Consider the following 24,098-nt stretch of genomic DNA (forward strand, 5'->3'; position numbering starts at 1 on the left):
TCCAGGTGTTTAGAAGCACAAACATGCAGAACTTTATCCACTTGACAGTTTCCGAAGTTTGAGAGGTATGCACGTGAGACATTACCCAGTGTGATGAATTAAATAAGGCCTGCAAACATTGCCTACAAACCGTATGTACTAAGTAGGCTCCATGCCCAGCATGGGGCTTGAACTTAACTACCCTGAGATCAAGAATTGCTATGTGCTACTTACTGAGCCCTATTATTTTTTTCATATGGTTACCTAAGCTGGTGGCAGAATGGCATCATAAATTAGAGCACAGGCTGTGGATGGAGATCTGCCTACACCCAGATCCTGGCACTGCCATTTAATAGCTGTTTATGTAACTTAAGTTATAGCTCATGGTTGCCTAAAGACTACATGGAGTATGTGTAAAATGTTTTTACAAAATACCTGGGACGTATTAAGTGATTTTGAGAAAATTACCTGCTTACTTATTGCCTTTTACCTTGAACTGGCCATCTTCAGGACAAGTGTAGAGACTAGACTTATTTAATAGAACACCATCCAAATGAAGACAGTCACTCAGGTACCTAACTCCCCTCTTAATATGTGCTTTCCAGGAATGTACAATTTATCTATTTAAAAAAAAGCAAAAAAACCACCACATTTCAGCCCAAGGAATAAAACTATTTAAAAAAACCCTCTAATTAGAAGTAACAAGGTTGAAACAAAATCTTCTATGTCAACTGAGTTGTACCAGCCTTTTACTCTTTTCATTTGCATTTATTTAAACACAGTTCTCAAAACATTTGAGTGAAATTGGGCTTCCTTTGGTAAGCAAAGGACCTGAAAATAATATTTAAAAAATGAACAGGCAAAGTCTTCAGTTCATCCACAACACAGGTGTAGTGTTCCCTTCTCTTTCCGAACTCTGAAGCACTCAGTTTTTTCCATAGTCTAAAAGCTAGAAGAACAAGAGTACATTTGTGGTGGAATGTATTTGTCACTTGCTGATAACTAGTTGAAATACCATTATCCCCTTGTAACAGCTTTAAGAAATAGCCTTTTAAAGGCATACATTGTGTACCTCTTTTCTTATCCCTTGCTTTATATAATACAGATTACATAAAGGCTGACAAATCCACATTTATATAAGCATTAAGCATTGGCTGTATTGAAAATTTTTTGGTTCTAATACTAGCAGTACAGGGTTACAGAGTATAATCTTTAACACTTAGTTGCAGGTATAGTATAGTTATGTTTCATGGATTGGAGAAAAATGGGTATTTTTGTCTTGAAATTTACTACTGACAACCTAATCTGAACAGTTCTGCTAAGCATTGATGTTAGAAAGAAAAGTAAAAACCAAACTTTATTGTTGCTTTTTACCATTTGGTAACATTTTTACACACAGGCTTCGATCTTCAGAATACCCTGGATTCAGTAGAAAAACCTTTTAAATGAAGTTTTTTGTACAATAGAAACTTCTCAGCAGTCAAAATTTAGACTGTAAAAAAATACATGCAAAACATACTTTTCTGAAAACACTTAACTTTGAACAAAGCACCGAACTACACAAATGCAGAATGAAAACAGCATTTCAACTCCACCAAAAGTAGTCATCATAAAAGGTGTAAAAGTCACCTAACTTCACTAGGCACTGTTCACTTTTTAAACAGGAGACAATAAAAAATATTGTCCACAAACAATATCCCAACTTTAGGGTAGGTTTCAGAAAGTCTTCATCTTCATGCTTTAATAGCGACCTAGGAAGAAATAATAATCAGTCTCTCAGTATTGAAGCATATTTATCAAGTATACTTTAATGTTGAGACTTTCAGACTATTCTAACCATTAGAAAATTCTATGCATCACATTCTCTCCTGTAAAAAATAGAGGAAGACTCTCATATTAAGGGTTACACTAGAAATCAAAGAACTGACATTAAATAGAAATAGCTAGGGAAGTGGAACTTGACCCACAAGAGCTAAGTTTTTTAAGCCACCCAATTGTTTCCAGGCTGTACAAAATTGGAAGCACTCCCTTGAAAAAAACGCTACAACAAATGGTGACCAGAATGTAATATACATTTACTATTTTTGAGTTAGCAACAAGATTCCAAGATCATTTCAATATACTTCCTTGAAACACACAAAAATGGAGGGTATGTTATAATATAGATAAAACTACCTGAATTAACTCACTATCTGCCATAATTTAAGTTCAAGAAGTTTATTGTAATACATAAAATCATATCAAGGTAAAAACTTACGAGGTGAGTATGATCGAGATCTAGAACGCGATCTGTATCCTCCACGACTATAGTAAGGAGAAGGTGACCGCCTTCTGTAAACAAATGTCAAAACCATCTAAGACTCCATAGATTGAAGTTAGATTAAATGACAAACATCACCATAGTCATGTTATTTTCAAAGTCTGTTTTAAATACAAAAACCACTAAACCCAAACACCTTTTGATGAACTCCCAAAATAAATTTTACTAGTGCTTCAAAGTGGTTTTGTAAGACTTGTATATTCACTTGCTTATTGAGATGCTCATTAAAAGCTAACAAAAATGCAATAGTACAAAAAAAAATAGCTATAAGGAATGAAGACTTAAATAAATGCTTATCAGTGACCTTAATTTGTACTATCTCATGTTAAGGTACAAAATGGTGCCACTGAGTAATTACCTAGTAAAAGCCCAATTCATTTCTGTAAACATAAAATGAAGCCATGTATACACACTATTACTGGTTCCAGTTTTAGTATTTTATGAATTTCATGCAATCCAATTTGTGTATGCAACTTGTAATTAACTACTAAAACATACTTCTAGTAAAACCAAGTGTCTTTAGGCGAGCCATTTTACTGTGTAGATTTTAAATCCTCTGCCATACCTGTAAATCTGATCCCTATCTTGAGCAGCTCTCCATCCTCCTCCTCCTCCACCACCTCCTCTGTAAAGGCAGAAAAGCAACACATTTCTTTTTAAGTTTTAAAAATGATACATTTATACAGTAAAACTAGAACTCCCAGAGAAGTGAAAAGTAGTTTTTAAATAAGTGATTTAAGTGCTACCTTTGCCACCCTTTTTACAAACTGGCATAGAGCTCTCTCTGGTGGCTAAAATGAGTAACAGAACAAATTACATTTCTAAAGTAAATGCTTAACTGAATTAAAACCTGAAAGTTTAACCTTCTAAGCCCCCACAGAGATTAATCCCTTAAGTGCCAATTAACACACAAATGTTCTCTCAAAAAAAGTTTTTGTTGGGGATAAAATGCTGGACCATAGTATCAGAAGCATGCTTAAAGGTTTACTTCCACAGATAATAGGTTGACCATTTTAACTTCTTTAAACATTCCAAATAACGTACCCCCCCAAAAAGAGGCCCCCACAACCTCAATAAGGCACCAAGGATAACTATTGGGGTCAGTACCTATTATTATACAATTGACATTTTCACAAGCAAGACAGGGTCTAAGTGATCTGCTGCAGCTAAAATAATTTTACCCCATTTTTATCTTCAAAAGTATTCTAAGTATTTATTTCCATACTAACCCCCTAAAGAAAAACGTATAAAAATCTTTTGGTAGTAAAAAAAAAAGACAACTTCTAGCCATTGTTTTGCTGAATTACTGCTCTTTAGCAGTTACTTCTTTGCACTCTTGTAAGACTTAGGTTTCTCAGTTTCTCCAGTGCATCATCCATTAGAAACACTAAAAATGGCTTTATAAAGCAATGACTTTAAAAGGATTTCAGCTGGTTTACAACTTGACGTTTAAGAAAATACAGGGGCAGCCTGGGTGGCTCAGCAGTTTAGCGTCGCCTTCAGCCCAGAGCCTGATCCTGGAGACCCAGGATGGAGTCCCACATCAGGCTCCCTGCAAGGAGCCTGCTTCGCCCATCTCTCATGAATAAAAATGTAAAAAGAAATTAAAAAAAATACATGTACATATTAAACTGACTAGACACTTAAACCTTAAAAAAAAATCTAGGTTTCTGTATTTAATATATAAAAAGTGATTTTAATAAAGATGAAAACTTAGGTGTAGCACTGCCTTAAATTATGTTGCAACTGATTCAGGAGAAGATACTTCTTTTAATTTTTGGCAACTTAAATCTCATTTTATGGTTACCTTACCTGTATGATCTGCTATAGTAGTCACGATCATCATAGCCTCGATCATATCCTCTGTCATAGTAATCCCGACGGCGTGAGCTGCCACTATGAATAATAATAATATACCTTCATAAGATACCATGTCTTTCCTTCCCTATTTAACTACATATGACTGTTACTGTTTAAAACTGTTCAAACAATAGCACGATGGCTCATTTGGGTCTTGGAGGCCACAGCTGAGCTCTAAAGACATGACTGGACAACTGCTTCAAGTATAATCTCTTTACTCTCCTTTATTGGGCAAAAAATGATTATTTTCCAATAAATATTACCCTAATTATTAATTCATAGATAAGCCCTTTCTAATAGGAAAGTTAACTGGAAAACAATATTCCTGTTTAAGATTCCACTGATATTAGATAAACACTGTCCTTTCTCTGGCCCCTATAATAATGTAGATAAATATATATTAAAAAAAAAAAACTAAAAAACAAAAAACCTTTTGGTTAAGGGATACACACATTCTGCTAACTGGCCTTCAAAAGTTAATTTGTTAAGCCCACATATTCTCCCTAGGAGGGAAAATTAAAATATTTGGATGAATGTCATTTCAGAAGTGAGAATATTTAAAGAAAAACTAAAATATGCACACAAGTAATGTTACAAAGCTGACTTTACAATAATTAAGATTCCATTATGAAAAAAATGGTTCTAATCAAGACTATTAATTACCAATTACAGTGTGCAGCACAAGTACCATGTCTCCACTGAATATTCTTTTGAACAGTTTTACCCAGTTAAAAAAAAAAAAAAAAAAGACCAGATTGATCTATGGCATTATAGTCCTAGTGGCAGGACTGGATGAAATGTCAGACTTTCTCCTAGTACATAGAGTTCTTACAGAAAATGCACTCAGCCATCCATCTTTATCTTAAAAAGAAAACTTACTAGGTAGGTCTCCCCATGTAAATTCCTGGTGTTGGGGTATGTGGTCTTTTTGTTATAGAGAAATCAACTCTGATCCTACGTCCATCAAGCTCCATTCCATTGGCACGCTCTTTTGCCTTCGAAAGATATATTAAGTTATTATGTACACCCTGGACGAAGCCACGAAGTATCCACTAAACTATAAATTAGACTTTTCTACATATTTATAAGTAAATGTATAAATAAACATACCCTAAAAAAATTGTCCTTATCCAAGTTCATTAGTACTTAAGAGTCAATAGTAGCACTATTTTACAAAGATACAGGTAGACTTTTAACTTACTTCCTTGGCATCGTCTACATTTTCAAAATATACAAAGGCAAATCCTCTGGAACGCCTAGATTGCTGGTCATATACAATAGACACGTCAGCAATGGGGCCATATTTAGAGAACACTTCTCTTAGATCTCTTTCTGTAGTGTACAAGCTCAATCCAAATACTCCAAGACAGCAGTTGGGGTCAGGATTTGCCTAGAAATGGGAAAATAAATTTTAAACTTTAAAATTTATCATAAACCAAAGTTAAAAGAAATTACCTCAAATGTCACTAGTAAAGTAGATTTAAATCAACAATTAGAATTTTTTTTTTTAAAAAAAGATTATTCATGAGAGAGACAGGCAGAGGGAAAAGCAGACTCCCTGTGGGGGAGCCCGATGCAGGACTCAGTCACAGAGCTCCAGGATCACGCCCCAAGGCAAAGGCAGACATTCAACTGCTGAGCCACCCAGGCATACCAACAATTAGAATTTAAAATTAGTGTTATGGCAATAGCTGCAAGCATTAAAAACAGGCAGAAAAGGGGCACCTGGGTGCTCAGTTGGTTAAGCACCCGACTCTTGGATTTTGGATCACGTCATGATCTCCGGGTTGAGATCAAGCCCCACATGGGATCCCATGCTAACTATGGAACCTGGTTGAAGAATCCCTTCCTCTGCTCCCCAAGAATGGGCAGAAAAACGGCAAAAAAGAAGTTCACCCTCAGAATTAAACCGTGTGAATGGAGGAGGAAACAGGGACTCATACCAGTGAATATCAAAACTGGCATTTTTGTGGTGGGAAACAGGAAGGGTAATTTACCCAAGGGATTCACATCCTAGGAATTTATTCTAAGCATAAGAATAGCATTATCTGTATAAGCTAAAAGGAAAAAACATAGTACTCAAAATGAACTCACTTAAAATTAAAATGGGAAAACCAAGAAAGCATTCTAAAAAAATATTAATAAAGCTAACCCAGAAAACTTCATTATTATTAGTATGGTACATACCAACATGTTATGAGACCTAACATTAGTATTTTAACAGTAATGCAAAAAGTGGATTTCCTAATTTGATGAGCCGAGCCACACACCGTCATGTCTTGCTTACATGTGACTGATAGACAAAATGTAGACCATTACATAAGTATCTTTGAAGAGACTGTCCTCAAAACACTAAAAAGTCTCTATAAAGAACTCGTGTATTCACTGCTAAAGGTCCATTAACAAATATAATCAGTTATTTCAAAACAAAAGGAAACTGCTTCAACAATAATTTTTTCACCTTACCCGATTCCCAACATGACGCCTGCGAGTAGACATGGGAGAGTGACTGTGGCTATGCCGTCTTCGATAATCTCGACTGTAAGACCTGCTACGGGATCGTCTATGGGAGCGGGACCGAGATCTTGATCTTGTATAATGCCTTCGAGAACTTCTTCTGGATCTAGACCTGTAAGACAAAGGCTTCAAGGTCATAACTAAGTAACTGGCAAGATGCAGCTTTCACTTCTTCTAATTAATCTAGAGTTAAAATGATAGAACACAACTCAGACATACACTAACATGAGATCAAGATTTTTCTAATTTATCTACAGTCATCTCAATTCTGTTAGGAAGAGCTCCAAACCACTACCAGCTCTCTTCCATTTAAGATAATTAAGATCAAGGAGATCAAAACTAACATGCTCAAGACGAACACTCAAAAAAATTTCATACTCATAAGCATGCAGCACTTCACACTAGCTTGATTTGTGCCCACTTTCCCCCTCAGAATACCACCCTCTATTTTTCAGCTTCTCCCATTATGCCCACCATTCACTTAAGATAAAATCACCATCACCATAGTTTTCCTCCAGCAGTGTTTTAAAACCAATCAATTGCTCTTAACTACAGTGATCATATGAACTGTCATCTAAATCAGACAGGATACATTTAAGAAAGAAAAGAAGTAGAGTTAATTATGCCTGACAATAGGCATAAACTGGGGCTTGTCCTGGGCAAAGGAGGACATATAGCCTACTATTCATCAACATTAAAAAAAAAAAAAAGGCGCTGTTAAGATATTTTTGTTTTGTACACACATGTATATTAGACTACACCTATTTATCAAGAATTGTAGTTACGAAAGCCAATGTTCTGCAGTCTGTCATACCTAAACTCATCGTGAATCCTCACAATTCTGAAGAACTACTGCTCTCACTACCTCGCCTAAAGATAAGGAAGTTAAGGTGGAAAAAGGTTAAGTATCTGCCCAAGCCAGAAAAAATAGAGGTAAGATTTGAACCCTAACGCCAAAAGCCCAGGCTCTTAACCACTTAGTCTTCTGTCTCAGAACTTATAATTAAGTTCATTGCTAGTACCAGTACCAATATTAAATAAGCCAACAAAATGATCTAACCCTCTCTATCTTCCTAATTTACAAAGCACACACCAATTTCAAAGCTAAGAGTAACAGAAGAAAATCCCAAGACAGTCTTTCTTACCTAGATTCAGATCTGGACCTGGACTTTGATCTGGAACGCCTGGAATCTTCCTTGGAGCGAGACCTTGCAGGGGTATGCCTTGCAGATTTCCCAGATCCATGAGCACTTCCACTTCTGGAAGCAGAACGGGATTCCTACACGTAGATGTCAAAAGTTTAATTTGTATACTTTCTGGGCAACTTTAAAAACAAATAAGCTGCTGTGAGATAAATGGTGAGGGAAAGCAATCCCCTTCCAAGATAAGAAAAACATAGGTAAGGGCAGGAATTGAATATACCTGGTATATTTACATTGCTCCAACTGACATAGGCCAATTAACTTAAACTTCCACCTTTTCTGGAGCAGGGATAAGAGTTAACTGACCCCACTCTTCAGAAAGGGGTGCCAAAGCCAAGCAGTTAAGGGAACTGTCCAAGGATTGTGTTTTGGGATTGTTACTCCATAAAGACTAGGGTGAGAAAGAATCTTATTAACTATGACACCTGTACCTTATACCTATATTTCAATCAAGTTGCCATCAATAAAACAAAATCCTTTGAGAGACTCATAAAACTTACTTTTAAAATTCCTTTTTTTCCCATAAGACCTCAACTTCAAGTTACATTTATTGAGTGGAGAAAAATCGAGGCAGGGGACAATCTGTTTCAAGTCCTAGCAAAAGGCAGAAACTTAGTGGAAAGCAAGGACCAGCCTGAAGAACACTAAACCTTATTCCATCTAACCATGGTGGGAGGGCCTTAAGAATCTCAAAGCAACCAGATGGAGCCATGGCAGAAAGGTAGTAACTGTACAGAAGGAAGAGCTGAAAGAGTGCCAGAAATCTACAGCTTCCCTGGCTAAATGGAGATGAACCAGGGCAAACTGATAGGGATCAAGGAATAAATAACTAGGAAAGGTACATAAAAGACATAACCAAAGTCTAGGTATATACTGTATAGCTTTCCCATCAAAACTAGACTACCTGGTAGATAAGTGGCACAGTAATGAAGATCTCTAAAGAAATCAGAGAAAGAATGGGTAGTAAATAGGGTAACTGGTTCATCAATGAGCCAAAGCATACAGTCAACTCAGCAGAAAAGACACCCATATAAAATAATGGAACTAAGGAAATATTCTGCCAAGGCACCAAAACAGAAACAGCGGATTAAGAGAACAAACCCACTGAGGCTGATAGCTAAGCTAAGGTATGTATATCAAAGAAGACAACCTTATTTCAGGTTATACAACTTAAGGCATATTAAAAGGCATCAAGTCTAGTAAAGCCTTTCTACCCAAGATAAAGCAGAAATGGCCAGACTCAAAAGGAACCAAAACATTACAGTAAGTCTTTGGAGGGGGGTAAGACTTAATGTTGAAACTATTGGATAAAAGTGATCACAGGAGACCTCCCTGTGTGGTAGATTTTCAGAGTATTCTGGACATTCTTAAAAAGAACAGCAGAGGATACTAAATTATAGTTAGCCTTTTTAGATTACATTCTGTGATCTACAACACGAGGGGAGAAAATTTGAAAGATCACTTCTATGATGCTCAGGGAAAAAAAGTTATATGCAATACAAAAGAAACTCAAGTTTAGAATAGGAAAGAAAGTAACTCAGCCAGCAAAATGACTTCTGGTCTCTAGGCCTGAAAACAATTCTAGAAAACTTCCCAGTAAGACTTCATTCATTATATAAAACACAGTGTGTAGGGACATAAAATGTGACCGCCTCCTCTCCATCCCCCCATGAGTGACTGTAAAAAGATTCAAAGAAAAAGCTGATATTCTTATTAGTGAAAACAGCTACCTTTAACAACAAGGAATGGTTAAAGGGTGTACTGCAGCTTTAGGGACCCCAATAAATAATCTCTTGGCATTCTCTGGGAAATATTCTGCATACTCAGACATTTAAAAGCACAATCCACTGCCCTCCTCTCCTTGGACAAAGAAATTCTCAATAATAGGGGTGTGGTTTCTGACATCACAGGCAAAAGCAAATCTAAAAGAAAAACTAGAAAACAGGGACCCCCAAGGTTAACTGCCTTTGTTTATTCCAATGCTAGAAATGATTACTTCATGGAATGATTATAGCTGTTACTGTAAACCAAAGAAAACATTTTACTCTGGAAAAGAGAGCTGAATATGCTCACCTTAACTCCCAATAAGAGTTAAAAGATTACCAATAAAATACTTGTAGTCAACAAATAGTAAAAGCCCAGGGGCCAGAATATAAGAGAGGATAGAAAGATCTTTTTAAGCCTCTTGCTTCACTAAACAGAAAAACCTTATTCTAACCTGCTTTACTAGTCTGCTCAGACTAAGAAAGAAGATAAAGGGCCAAAGACATTATCTGTGAAACTCTAAGCTTTTCTCTCAGGCCCTAAAACTGACTGGCTATATGCATATACGTTTTGTGAGCAATCACTTCTTAGACCAGGAATAGAAACACCAGCCAAAAATGCAAAGACTTTCCCTTTTATATACTGAAGCTTGGTTAGACCAACACCTAAACAATGTCTCCATCTCTTCCTACCTTTCGTGTCAAGGATGTTTCTTAAAGAAGTTAAACCCCTTTTTGTAGTTATGCTGGCCATTAACTGGTTTGAAAACACATATTCAAGAAAATTTAGCCTGTCCAGAAGAAAGGAGACCTAAATTAGGCAAATCTAAATACAAAGTTAACTTTAAACCTTAATCAGTGAGCAAATCTACACAACCAACTGGGAAAGCCTCCTCACAAAGAAAACTCTAAAGTCCACTCATAGGGCTGAAAAATTGTGTCAACACATTAAAACCCTACCAAAAACACTACTCTGGACATTAATACCTCAAGCAAAAGGACCATGAAACTTAATAAACATAAAGCCAAAAAATTGCCTGAATTTTTGCTCAGAGAATCAAGTTTTTATAGATTGGATCTTAGTGATATACTAACATACAACATAAAAAGAGGTCAGGAAAAAACCTAACCCTTTCAACAAAATAACTTCATCTTCCTATTCCAAGAATGGCAGTTTCTTAGAAAGACATTTTTGAAAGAGATGAAGTAGAAACCATGTGAATCATCAAATCATTAAGTTTCTCCTGTATTATTTCAGAAACTGGATTCAGTTATTTAGATTTCAAACAGTGGCTCTTAAACAGATAATGCAGTAAACCTACACAGCATTTAAGAATACAGGTCCCTAAACTAAAGCTCATTTTAGTAATTCTGGAGTTGACCAATTCCTAGAAGCACCATACAAGATGCTAATTAAAGCCTAATTATTTATTCAATTTCAGAGTATTATATTTCCTACTTACTGATTTTTCTTGGCAAAAGCATCTTCCTCGAACTGTTTCTCTCATTTTCTCTGCTCCACCTGCCCAGGACAAGAGGCCCATCCATCTCCCTCTTACCACCCATAATAACTAGGACAGGGTGAGAGAAGGAGGCACTGTCACACTCCAAGATGCTTTGGCCAAGGGGTGGTGGTGGGGGAAACCCTGAAGGACAGTCCACCAGCATCACTGTTTAGTTTTGCCATATATCTATCCAGCTTTGGCCATTTAATCAATTCCAAACTACTTTCCTTCCACATAGAGGCCTAATAGGTCTTTCCTCTTTTGGACAAGGACCTTTCAGATCTCCTGATAAAGAATACAAGGACTTAAACAGAGTATCTACTCACATCTCTTTTACCTTAGCTCTCTACCTAATAATCTGTAAGTAATTCAGAATACAAATTAACTTAAAGTTACTAATTTATACATGGAAAAAAATTTTACAAATAATTGAGACAAAACAAGTGCCGGATACTACCATAAATAGGAATAATTTTCTTCTCCTTGCAAAACACAAGAATTATAAAAAACACCAATCTTCCATTGACAATTGGCCCTAAAAACCTCCAGAAAAGAGGTCCTTCTAGAAATATCACTTAAGCCACTTTTTCCAAGAGCTAGAAGATCTGACAACTCTCAGAGAAAGTTTTTTAGGTTATCTTCATTTCCGGAAGAAGCGATACCCTTGGCTTTCCCAACAGAAGACAACTGTTGGTTAGCTACCACTGGATATAATTTTGACCCGTTACTTGTCGCATCCAACTGAAAAGTTAACATTACACTGATCACCTGGTTCTTTTATTCAACTAAAAACAAACAGAAGGGGAAATAATAGAACTTTGAAAGTTTTTTTTCCCAGTTAGTGGGAGTGGGGAACCAGAATAAAGCTACTTTATAATCCATACCACTCACATCATTATAACAGTTGTTAATTGCAGAAAACGAGAAAAAGGAATAAAGCGTTTTTCAGAATGAAAAGCAACTACCACTATTGCCACCAAGTTAGAGATCCTGTTCACTTGTGTGACCCACCTCATTCTAAGGGAAGCTACTGTATTTTTTTTTTTTTAGCAGTAATCCTAGTCATTCAGCTGGAATAGGCATTAAACAGGAAAGAATTAAGAATCATCCTTGTGAATATAGAACCTGCAACTTAAAAGATAGGGCCTAAGAGGTCATAGCTTTCCACTATGCCATCTGGAAAGAAAAATTTTCATTAATGCCAAAAGGAGCTAACTACCCTGTTCACTAGTTTGCTTAAAATTTGAGAGTTGGTTCTATAATTGTCCTGGCGACAGTCTCTGGGAAAACTAGGACAAATATATTCCAACTCTGAAGGTACTTGCTCATGCCCCAGGACCAGTAGAGTCAGATGAAAAAATCTGGAGGGACAACATGAAGCAACTGTTACCCATGCTGGAGAGCTCATTCCTGCCTCATATTTGACTACAAAGAGTTATTTTTTTTAATTGCATTTCAATCATTTGACTAAGAAGTTAAAATTAGAATTACCTAATTTAAACGTTTCCCCTGGAAGGCACTTCTTTGCCCTGTATATATTTTCTTCTATTAAACAAATAATGCATGCATGTTTAGCAAAATATACAGGGACACATAAACAGACTAGTAATTACTTAGCGTAGTGCTTTCTGATTCCAGATTACTTCTTATCTTAACTTCATTTTTATTTCTTTTCTTCATTCTTCCGTTTCAAATTCTGACTTCTTTCATCTTCCCCACTTCACACAAATTGCTCAATATTCTACAAGTGGGACTTCTGGTCTGATAATTAGCATGCATTCTTTCTTTTATTTTTTCAAATTTCAGCTTCACTTATTCCTGAGCTTCAAATACTCATTTATAAAACTTGTCAAATGACGACTTCCGCATTTTCCTTCTTCAACATTAACCTTAATAGAAAAAGAACAGGATGAAGATATTTTAAAACTCCAGGATAAAATCCAGTGCCAAAACTGAAACTAGAAAAAAAATTCCCTTTTTTTGGATTAAAAAAAAAAGCTAGAATATGCAGCTCAAAAAACTGAAACTAGCTTCCTGTTGGTTCTAAAATATAAGGTATCAACCTCAACTGTCTATTTCAAATAGATTTATCATGCTTAAATTGAATGCGAAGTGCGCAACTGAACATTTGCTGTTCAATCTAACATTTAAGAACTTTACATTTCACACTTCTTACTTATTGTATTCATCAATAGAAAATGTCAAGTGTCAAAAGCACATTTCTAGTCAAAAAATGACACATTAATACAGAAGTGCAAGAAAGGAAAGCACGGACAATTCATTTGTACAATGATGACAAGGCTCAGGGTTGGAGAGGTTTTACAACTTGTGACTTGTCTAGATAATAAGGTAACAAAATGTATTTAATGTCACACACTTTTGTACTGCATGTTTAAAGAGCTCTGTAGAAGACAACATCAGGGAAATCAAAATTTGGACTGAGTGCTCAAAACCCACCCTTAGAAAACTGCTCTAGTGACATTTTAAAATATGAATGGTCTAACTACTAAATTTAGTACTAAAATCATAAAAAGACAAAATCAGGTCAACCAAGTACTATATCCATGTAGCTATGAAGGAAAGCAGAACAAACTTGAATCCAACAGTGGTGTTTTCAAAGATTCTTGTAAATTCCCCCTCAATGAACAAAGTATTAAAATCTTCTGCAGTCCAAAGGAGAAACCCTACTTTTTAAAGGTGGCAATATTGGGAGAAAATTATAGCTCACCTCCTGAAATTTTAAAAACTCCACATCACTAAACAGATCAAAAGTATTCTAGTGTCTGTTGAATACCTTCAACAAAATAGTCCTCACAAAACATCCTCATTCTCCTTGTTATCCTGTACTTCACCTTATGATCTTTCATTTAACAATTTCCTCACTACTAGTTTTATTTTCTTTTGGGGTGAGCAGGGTTAAAGGTTCTTTAAAAAAAAAAAAAGGAAAAAAAGCCTTTATATATACGGGCATATAGACAACCATGGCTATCGTGGGAAGTGTTGTGATGTCTTTTCTAAGAAAGCACAAATTTCAGTCCAGTTTTTTTAAAAAGTCAATTATTGTTTAGTCCAGGAAAAAATTTAAATAGCTTTTTATTTAAGGGAGTCACAGTAATTGATTTTCTTTTAATATCCATCACTAAAATGTAATGGGAAATGTTTGCTGGCAGCACAAATGTAATCGTGGAATCAGAATGCCCAAGCAGGTTTCCTCTTTAAGGCCACCTAAGGATAACATACTGATACAAGGCCTTATATACATAAATATAACTAGAACAGAGGCCAAAGCTCTAGGTATCGGAACTTTTCAATATGGACGCCTTCCTGCCTTTTTAATTATCCCTTCTCAACCATCTTCCTTTTATTTTTGAAGATCAAAACATGCTGGTAGATAATGTAAATATTAAGTTTATTTCAACTCAACTACTAACACTAAGCTCAAGTGGCCACTTTAACAAAACCAGACAACTAACTACTGGGGCTAATGTTATTGTCCATTTGGTTAAGAGATCCTACTTAGAAATAAGCAGAAACTTCTCCCATCATCAGCACAATTTTTGTTAAAATGACTCTAGGGATTACAACCGGAATTCAAATAACTTTTAAAAATGTGTATAAACTCCATAGGTAACTGACAAGGTAATATTTTAAAACCTGAAACAGGGCAAAGAAAAATGTGCTGATCAGGCTATAAATGTAAAGGTTAATGCTCATATCAATGGACTATTTAATTTTCTGTGGTCAAACACTACCAGAAGATTGAGTGGAGAAAAAGCTTCAAAAGACAGAATATTCCTTGGCTCATCTGACGTGTAAGCCCATCTCTTGCATCAATAATAGACTCTGAAAAGGGGCCTCATACATGCATGCTGCAGTATTGGGCAATCTAAGTTGATCAAAGTAGCAATCTGAAAATAACTTCCACAACCCAATGCAAAAAGATTTTGGGGAATCTGAAAACTAATTTGCTATAGTGAAAAGCTCTTTTGGGCTTAATTAAAAACAAAACTAAGTGACACCACCACCTAAAATTCGATGTTAACCCATTTCCCCAAAAAACTAAGCTTGGATAAAACACTTAAAATTTCCTGAACATCAATCTCTATTCCCTCTAAAAAAAAAAAAAAAAAAAAAAAAAAAGAAAATCACAAATGAAAACTAATCATAACAATGCGAAGACTCAAAAAATACACACAATTGTAGGTCTGTTATTCTCTTGGGCAAAATGTGATCTATGAAATGTTAAATTTATCACTTAGGTTTGGGCTTTATTAGAGATAGAGGAAGAAAAGGTAAATGATATTAACATCTCATCACCTGATTCCTCTTTAATCGTTTGACAAAACGAGTACTTACCTTGTAGTCACTTGTAATTTCAGTTTGAAAATGCCACCTTCTAGTTCCAGATAACATCAACATTAAAACCAAGAAAAATATTCTTCAACCTGGTTTCTTCAAGAGACTTGTACCTAACCAGACTCACAGTAAAACAAAGCAAACTATTTCCTCCCACTGGAAATTCAATCCTTTATTAAAGGAACTGGAGCGATGGCTGTAATTCTTTAGAAATAGATTGAGATGTTTCAGTTTTTGAAAATCAGAATTCAAAGTTAGGGGCTAAAAACAAAGAATACAGAAAGACAACCCAAGATTAAGCAGAAGAGGAAAAACTGCAGAAATCTGAAAAGCAGTTTGATGGGATGGTATCCAGATGCTAATCATTTCCACAAAGAATAAGACTAAAGACAATGTACCTACATTGCAAATATTACTTCTACAAAAACTATAGCCAATACCCTACCAGAATATTTTCTTAAACTGCTTGCTATTGTAATCTTGACAGCAGGACAGAAATCAAAACCATCTGGTCTATACAATAGTGTTTCCTTAGTGTCTGGATTCTAAGTATAGATGTATTTGCAGAATCTAAAGAAATTACAATCATTAGGAAGGTAGAACATTAAACTAGTAACAAGACCACACAAACATCGCATATCCTAAATATTATGACCATTACTGGTCCTTAAAGATTACCCAAGTATCACCATGTACCTCACTGTACCTCACCTCCAAACTTGCAGCCAACTCTTATATATTCTTACTTGTCCAGATTGTGACATAACTGCTATGAATACTTCTTTTTGCAAAGGTGGTCAACTATTCCCCAAAAATGTTTGCCAGTAATTTTTGGAAAGTACTGGAAAAGAACTACACTCAGAAATGAAAAATTTTATTTTGCACGGGTTCGACTACATCAAGGAAGTGACTCTAGAGACATTTTAATTTAAATCTATCAACGTTCATGAGAAATGTTTCACAACTACTCTGCCATAACTAAAATGTGATGTGGACAAAAATTCTAGAATATACCGTGAGTACGCATTTAAAACGAAGTAGGGGCACGCACTGAACCACTGTTCTAAATGTCAATATATTCACTCAATAGGGGTGATCAAACAGAACAATTTATTGTACACATGCAACCAGCCTATTTAGGTAGTGAACTTCTAAAGTTTAAAGAAATGGGGAAAAAATACTTCCGGAACTATGCTGGGGCTTCAGGAACAGTGACGTCTCAATTCTGGACTACTAAATTAAGGAGGGTTGGTGGGATTCCAGCCAAACCAAGGAGATTTGTATTACACGTGATTACATTATGGTACCAATCAGGCTTTTACTAATGATTTACAACAAGTTTGATAGGTTTAAGGGTCTAGAGTGGATTTACTACAATTTTTCAGGCTCCAGAGATGCTGCTATTAACAGGTATGTCCAAGATTATTACCCTGAATCCAACTTTTTCACGGCTTTCAGTTCAAAGGATGTTTTTAGCCAATCAGACCTGTTACAAACACTTAAGTCTTGTTTATGGCATCATATCTAATCTAATCTGTTCCATTAAGCTTTAGGGTTTTGCCAGAGTTCTTTAGGAATCACAACCTTTTTTAAGGTCTATTCTAATCTCTTCGGCTTCCAATACACCAATTGGAAAGCAATCTACATACAAAACAAAATGCCAAATGAAACTACGAAGTTTAAAAATGCTTCCAGGACTCAAAACTTATGTAAGGAAAAAAAAAATCAATTTCTAACATGTAATTATAACTTTCCTTTGTAAGAATTTAGCGAATACCTAACCTATGTAAACAAAATTGTGGAAAAAACAAGGATTTATATTTTTAACCAGAAAAAAAAAAATTCAAAAATGTCAAATTATTAGGATGGCAACCCAGAGCTGTCTCAAGCCAGGAACCTACCTTCAACAATTTCCTCCTTTATGTAAAATACGACAATTTATTTTTGGGCAATGTTCGTTTTCACAAGCACACCATTCCAAGTAACTTATTCAGGTATATTCAACTAAGAGCATTTCTCAGAAACCGGCCATTTTGTATTCTCTTCGTAGCGCAAAAAAGTACTCAGTAATTGTTTAGAAAACCGAAGACTTAAAAGTTATCATTTGCTTCCCCCGTTCCAAACACCGAGGACTAGATTCAACCGTATATAGTCAACTGGTAGAATCAGCAATCACTGCTTAACAATTTGTGGGTTGGGTCCAAACTTTCTTACGATGGACAGCAAGGGCTTAAAAATACTCGTACAGGCACTGATGTTGGTGCAACCAACCGTCTTAAAAGAAAATGTAAAAAAGCCAGTATTCTCTGAATAGGTGAAGCCCCGTTATTCAAATTAAATCATTTGGTTCCAAAGTTACACAGTAAATTTTACAAAGTTTCAGGGCCTAAGACAGGAAGTTTTTAAAAATGCCCTCTTAATGAAGGGCCCCAAATCGGTTTCATAGAAGTTTGCTAACGTATTTGAATAGATTTACCTGACGACCGCTATTGAGATCTTAGGATGGCACTAGAAGGCAAAACTTGTCAACTATCAAAGCACCCAACTTCTTTATCCTTACCAAGTTAAAAAAAAAATCAAGTTCTCTGGTGCTTTTCATTAATCTCACTCGAAGAAATTCTCCATATCCTCCGAATGCCCGAGATTTTGACAAGCTTTGTGTATTTTTGCATCTTCATGAATACCCAAGGCTTGCAACCACGCTTTACCACACGCTTTTTAAGCCCGGAAGCGGTCTTATTCCCGCAATCTAATCAAACCACTACCGAACTCAACATTTGGGTAAGTGGAGGCAAAGAAAGTGTACCAACATAAGCCGTGGCTCACAGAAGTAGAATGCCTCAAAACAAAGGAAATAACGGCGCCATACATGGTTGCCCGTCAGTTTCTTCTACACAGTCCCCTAAAAAATAAATATCTGCTCCAAAAAACAAGAAAACCTCTGTAGCCTCAGGGTGTCGTCCATCGGATACCGGTAACGATTTTTTTCCTTTGAAAGAAAGCACTTTCGATATCGGAAAAAAGCACTCCCTTTAGGCCAGACAAAAAAGCCCGCGCGAAACCCCCTCTAACGGGCCCAGAACTTGTCTACCTCGGATTAGTTTCCCCACCGTAAAAGAGGCCCAAGAACACCCCAGACTCCGTCTTTTCGGGGTCCACAAAACGATTCTAAAGCTAAACGATGGGCCAACCCTCCCAGAGAACGCTGCCTTCCTCCCCCCGCTCGGTCTGTGAGGCGCGGGCCCGCCTTGACGCGCGGCTGCTCCGCCATTTTGTGCCTCTGGCAGCGCGCCCGGCCAGCCGGCCCAAGATGGCGGCAGCGAGGCTTCGCAGGAGAGCAACGGCGAAATGAGATACCGCTCCCCTCCCCCAACACCAAGGGGACGCAGCGGCCATTTTTAATCTTTCTCCCCTCTTCTAACGGAAAAAAACCGCCGTCTCGACTTGCGGGCCACACAAACCCGCCAGTGACCTACTTCGTGACTAACGACACTCTTCGCAAGGGCTCTTAAAACCCCACTCCTGTGCTTCCAAGACTCAGACTTCGGAGTCTAAATCGCCCGTCTCCGGAGCCGAGGCCGACGGGCCTGGGAAGAGATGCAAGCTGGAACCACACGGCCGCCCCCTGCACCACCTCTACGTACCCGCTCGCCGTAGTTCTGCTCGCCGCTGTCGCTCATGACTCCTAGCTGCTGTCGCCGCTCGACGGGCTTCAATCGAAGCTGCCAACCTCTGGCGCCTTCTGTATAGAGGCTCCGCCGCAGCCTCACAGAACGCACGGGCTCCCGAGCCGCCGAGTACCGAAGCGCTCCGCACCGCCTCCGCACGGGCTCTAAGTCTGCCGGACGTGACGCGGCGCTCCTTAAGCCGGCCCCTCCCCTTTCAGAACGCGCGCTTTCTTGGCCCCGCCCCTCGGCGCTCGGTCTTCCCTTTCTAGCGGCGGCGCGTCCGGAACCGGACGTGACGTAAGCCTCGCAGCCCGCCAGCCCCTCCCACCATCTCTGGGTCTCAGCGAGGCGGGAAAGTAAGCGTGCTGGACCGCCTGCGCCTGCGGTTGGTGGTCGCCCAGGGGCGCGGTGATGTCACCGGCCACGCCCTCATCTCTTCTGGAACTTTCCAGGGAAAGCGTCGTGGCGGTGGGAAGGAGGAGATGCCCTTTTCTCCCATCCTTGGTTCCTTTCTTCTGCTTTATTAGTTTCTGTGCCGCCTTTTGGTTGGAGAGACCCCATGTTTTACTGCGACCCATGGTTTACCGCCTTGCATTTATTTAGCTTCAGTTGTGGATGCATCCTTCCTGAAAAAACCTTCATGTGAGCACCTAATGCTGAAGCACTCTCAGATCTCCAGGTGCTGACATCAGACACAATCTCTATTCTGAAAGAAGTTAGTGGTCCAGAAAGGAAGAACCGTTAAACACGGGTGTAAACTATGATTTTAAGCGCCAGAGGTGCCTACTGCAATGATGTCACTGGAGGGAAGATTAATTCTTGTTTTTGTTTTAAGATTTTATTTATTTGTTAGAGACAGAGAGAGAGAGAGAGAGGGACAGGCAGAGGGAGAGGCAGGCTCCGTGTAGGGAGCCCGATGGTGGGACTCGACCCCAGGCCTCCAGGATCAGGTCCTGGGTTGAAGGCGGCGCTAAACCGCTGGGCCACCCGGGCTGCTCTTCTTCTCTTAACCCAACGGCGTGATAGTTCTTGAACAGCCTCGGTTTCAACTGCTCGTGTCGGCTTATACTTTTTTTTTTTTTTTTTTTTTTTTTTATAAATACACTACTGTCCAGACCTTATCCTATGCACCCATCACCCATTAAAGAGGAAGTATGATACCTGGCTGGTTTGGTACTTTTGATACCTGTAAAGGGCCATTTGATTTTTTAAAGCAGCTTTATTAAGATGATTACATACCATGCCAGGCTCCCATTTAAAGTGACTAATTTAGGGACATCTGACTGGCTCTGTGTTAAGCATCTGCCTTTGGCTCCGGCCATGATCCCAGGGTCCTGGGATCCAGCCCAGCATGGGGCTCCTGCTCAGTGGGGAGTCTGCTTCTCCCTCTAGCTCTGCTCTTTACTCCACACCTCCCCCCTCCTGCCCCGTGCTCTCTCTCTCAAATAAATACATCTTAAAAAAACAAAGTGAATATGGGATCCCTGGGTGGCGCAGCGGTTTGGCGCCTGCCTTTGGCCCAGGGCGCGATCCTGGAGACCCAGGATCAAGTCCCATGTCGGGCTCCTGGTGCATGGAGCCTGCTTCTCCCTCTGCCTGTGTCTCTGCCTCCCTCTCTCTCTCTCTCTCTCTCTCTCTCTCTGTGACTATCATAAATAAATAAATAAAAAATAAAGTGAATAATTCAAATGGTTTTTATTGTACATATAGAACTGTGCAGGCGTCACAGCAATTTTATAAGTTTCATCACCCCTAAGAAGAAACCTGTACTCATTCATAGTCATTGTACATCTCCCTCTCCACCCTCCTGCAACCCTGCCAGCTCTAAGGAATCTGAAGTTTACTTTGTCTCTATAGTTTTTATTCTGAACATTTCATATAAACAGAATCATTTAATATGAAGTCCCTTGTGATTAGCTTCTTAATATAATGTTTTTAAGGCTTGTGCATGCTGTAGCATCTATCAGTATTTCATTCTTTTTCATTAGTGAATAATATTTTATTATATAGATATATCACATTTAATTTATTCATTCATTGGTTGATAGACTTTTGTACCCAAAAGTGCACTTTCCATTTTTTAACCATTATGAGTAATCACAGCAGCTATGATGTTTTGTCGAACATACATTTTCAATTATTTTGGGAATATACCTAGGGGTGGAATTGCTGAGTTGTATCATAATTCTATGTTTAACATTTTGAGGAGCTTTTAATTCTAGCCACCGTGGCATCTGGGTGGCTAAGTGGTTGATCATCTATCTTCAGCTTAGGTCGTGATCCTGGGGTCCTGGGATCAAGGCTCCTGGGATCAAGGATCCTGGGATCAATCCCCAGGGGTTAGCCTGCTTCTCCATCTGCCTATGTCTCTGCCTCTCTCTCTGTCTTTCATGAATAAGTAAATTTTTTAAATCTTAAAAAATAATAATAATTCTAGACACTCTAACAAGTGTGAAATGGTATCTCATTGTGGGTTTGATTTGTATTTCCCTAATAATGATGTTGAACATCTTTTCATGTGTTTATTGATCATGTGTAGATCTTCCCTGGAGAAATGTCTATTCATGTCTATTCACATACCTTGCCCATTTTTTAGTTGAGTTATCAGTCTTTTTATTATTGAGTCGTAAGAATTGGCAATTTGAGTCTTACTTGATATAGCATCAGTATTTAAGGCACCTTTGACCCAGAGGTTTGGTGATGACTCAAGGTGACAATTGTCCTTTTTTTTTTTTTTTTTACATACTCTCCAGAGCCATCCTCCACTGCTTTCATGGTTTTAATCAGCGACTTACATGCTGCTGGCTTCCAGCTTTATATTTACACATCTGAACACCCTCCTCAGTTTTGTGCTTAAATTCCAGTTGCCTGCCTGAATTTTTACCTGGATACTTCAGAGGCTCATAAAAATTAACATCTCCAAAAATTAAAATAATCATTTTAATAATCTCTTCCTTGGCTATCTTTTTTTTTCTCTTTTTTTTTCTTTTTTTTTTCCCCTTGGCTATCTAAATGTCTCTGCTAAAACTTCTCTTCTCCTCTCCTTATTTAGTTAACATAGCTCATCAATTCTTTCTGTATAATAAAAATTTGTTCTTTTCTTTTCCATGCCCCTTACCTATATCAGGGCCTCATCAGATCAATTATCTAAAGAATTTCCAATTATCTTAAAAATTGAATTAGTGTTTGTGGAGTTTTTACAGCTTTAAGCACTTTATTTCAAATTCTAATAAGAAAAAATAGTGATAAAACTCCAAACCATTACCTTGGACCTGGAGTTATAGTTTATAAAGATGAAATTCTAGTACACTTCCCCCAATAATTGTTTTGAATTTTGCAATGCTCCCTGGTGTTTTTATGCTCTTATTAATTTCTAGTTCTTTTATTGGCCAAGCTGTACCAGTTTTGAACTTCCTGGTAGCCTCCCCGAGAAGAAGAAATTAAATTTCTTTCCTCCTTTTTAACACCTAGATGCTTGTCAATGTGATGTAATTTAAAAATTAGATCAGGAACAAACTGATAGGTGTTCATTGTACAATTCTCTCCACTATGTTTGAACATTTTCATAATATAATGTTGAGGGAAAAAGACATAAGTCACGTCATGGTACCACATGCTCTGAAATGATCAATGGCTTCTCATAACTTTTAGGATAAAATTCAAAAAACCTTAATACAAGCTCTAATACTCTGCATGATCTGTTCCTTATCTGCTACTCTCCCACTCATTTGCCATGTTATAGGCACACAGTTTCTCGCTCCTTGTATCCTCAATCTTACACTTTTGAATAAGCTGTTCCCTCTTCCTGGGATATTCAGCAACCACCCTTTCTCCCAACACACACCTATACTTGGGCTGCTACTCAGATCTCAAGCCTCACCTTGCTTCCTGGTTTAGATTAAATCTCTTGTTTACATGCTTTTATAAGCACCCCTCATATTATTTATAACAGTTGTAGTTAAACAATAATTTTATAATTATTTCTGTGATTTTGGCTTTTATGTCTCTCTTCCTTGAGGACAGGGCCCATGTCTATCTCATCCACTGGTTTATACCTAGTACCAATACCTGGCATGTAGTAAGCCTTTAGTTACACTTGTTGAGTGAATGAAAGCAAAGTATGAATTTAGAAATGATTGAATAGGCAACAGGTACTTTTTTAGGTTCCTGAGCAGGAGATTGACTAGCTGAAAGCAGGGAAGGTTGTCCTGGCACGGACAAAGACATGGAGGTCAGTCTGGAGAGCTTATGTGTCACTCATGTCTGTATCTCCAACACACAAGGCCAGGCTGTTGAATGAGAGACTGTGTGGGATGTGGTTCCTGTGCTGTGGCGACAAGGTGGAAAGGACTGGCAGCAGGAATGGAGAGGAAAGAGTGAGTGGGTAGACTCTAAAAGGCTGGCCTCACTGATCTTGATGATGGGAATATATGGATAAAAGGTGAAGACATAGGGAAAAATGACCATAAATACTTTGTCTTAGTAGGGAAGGTATATGCAAAAGGAAATAAGGTGCCTGCCTAGGAGTACTATCTTAACTGAGACTTACTCCCACAGTTTACAGAAAAGCCATAGCTGCCCCCAAATTTGATTATTGTTTCTACTTATAGAGACTAGACCCTTGTTCAATTTCTGTCCTTTCTACAAATTCAGGAGCTCATTCTTTCTTTGATTTATGGTTTTGCTCTTGTCCATTTAGTTATTCAATAACTTGGAGAAGAAAGCAAGAGGCAGATCACAAAAGACCATATATACCTTTTTAAGGAGTTTTAGATTTTTTTTTAGTAGGGAATAGGGATGTGCTGAGGGGTTAAAAAGGTAAGTTACATTGTCAAGTTTAGGTTGTAGAAAAGTGGTGGAGTGGTATGGCCAAGGAAGACTGGAGTCTAGGGGCAGATCAGGAACAAGAGAGCTGCAGTGGTTGTGCA

General features: G+C 37.8%; 1 protein-coding gene across 1 annotated transcript; it reads right to left on the minus strand.

The window, feature by feature from the left end:
* Positions 1–1,304: 1,304 nt before the first annotated feature.
* On the minus strand, positions 1,305–19,344 carry TRA2B (transformer 2 beta homolog). Its single transcript, XM_055308052.1, has 9 exons — positions 19,147–19,344; positions 7,822–7,955; positions 6,626–6,788; positions 5,361–5,549; positions 5,039–5,154; positions 4,112–4,195; positions 2,865–2,924; positions 2,237–2,310; positions 1,305–1,730 (listed from the first exon to the last, which is right to left on the minus strand). Exons 1-9 carry the CDS (start codon positions 19,180–19,182, stop codon positions 1,720–1,722), a joined length of 867 nt encoding a protein of 288 aa, XP_055164027.1. The 5' UTR covers positions 19,183–19,344; the 3' UTR covers positions 1,305–1,719.
* Between the last annotated feature and the right edge of the window lie 4,754 nt (positions 19,345–24,098).

Source organism: Nyctereutes procyonoides, unplaced genomic scaffold (assembly GCF_905146905.1).
Source record: "Nyctereutes procyonoides isolate TBG_1078 unplaced genomic scaffold, NYPRO_anot_genome, whole genome shotgun sequence".
NCBI classification, from domain to species: Eukaryota; Metazoa; Chordata; class Mammalia; order Carnivora; family Canidae; genus Nyctereutes; species Nyctereutes procyonoides.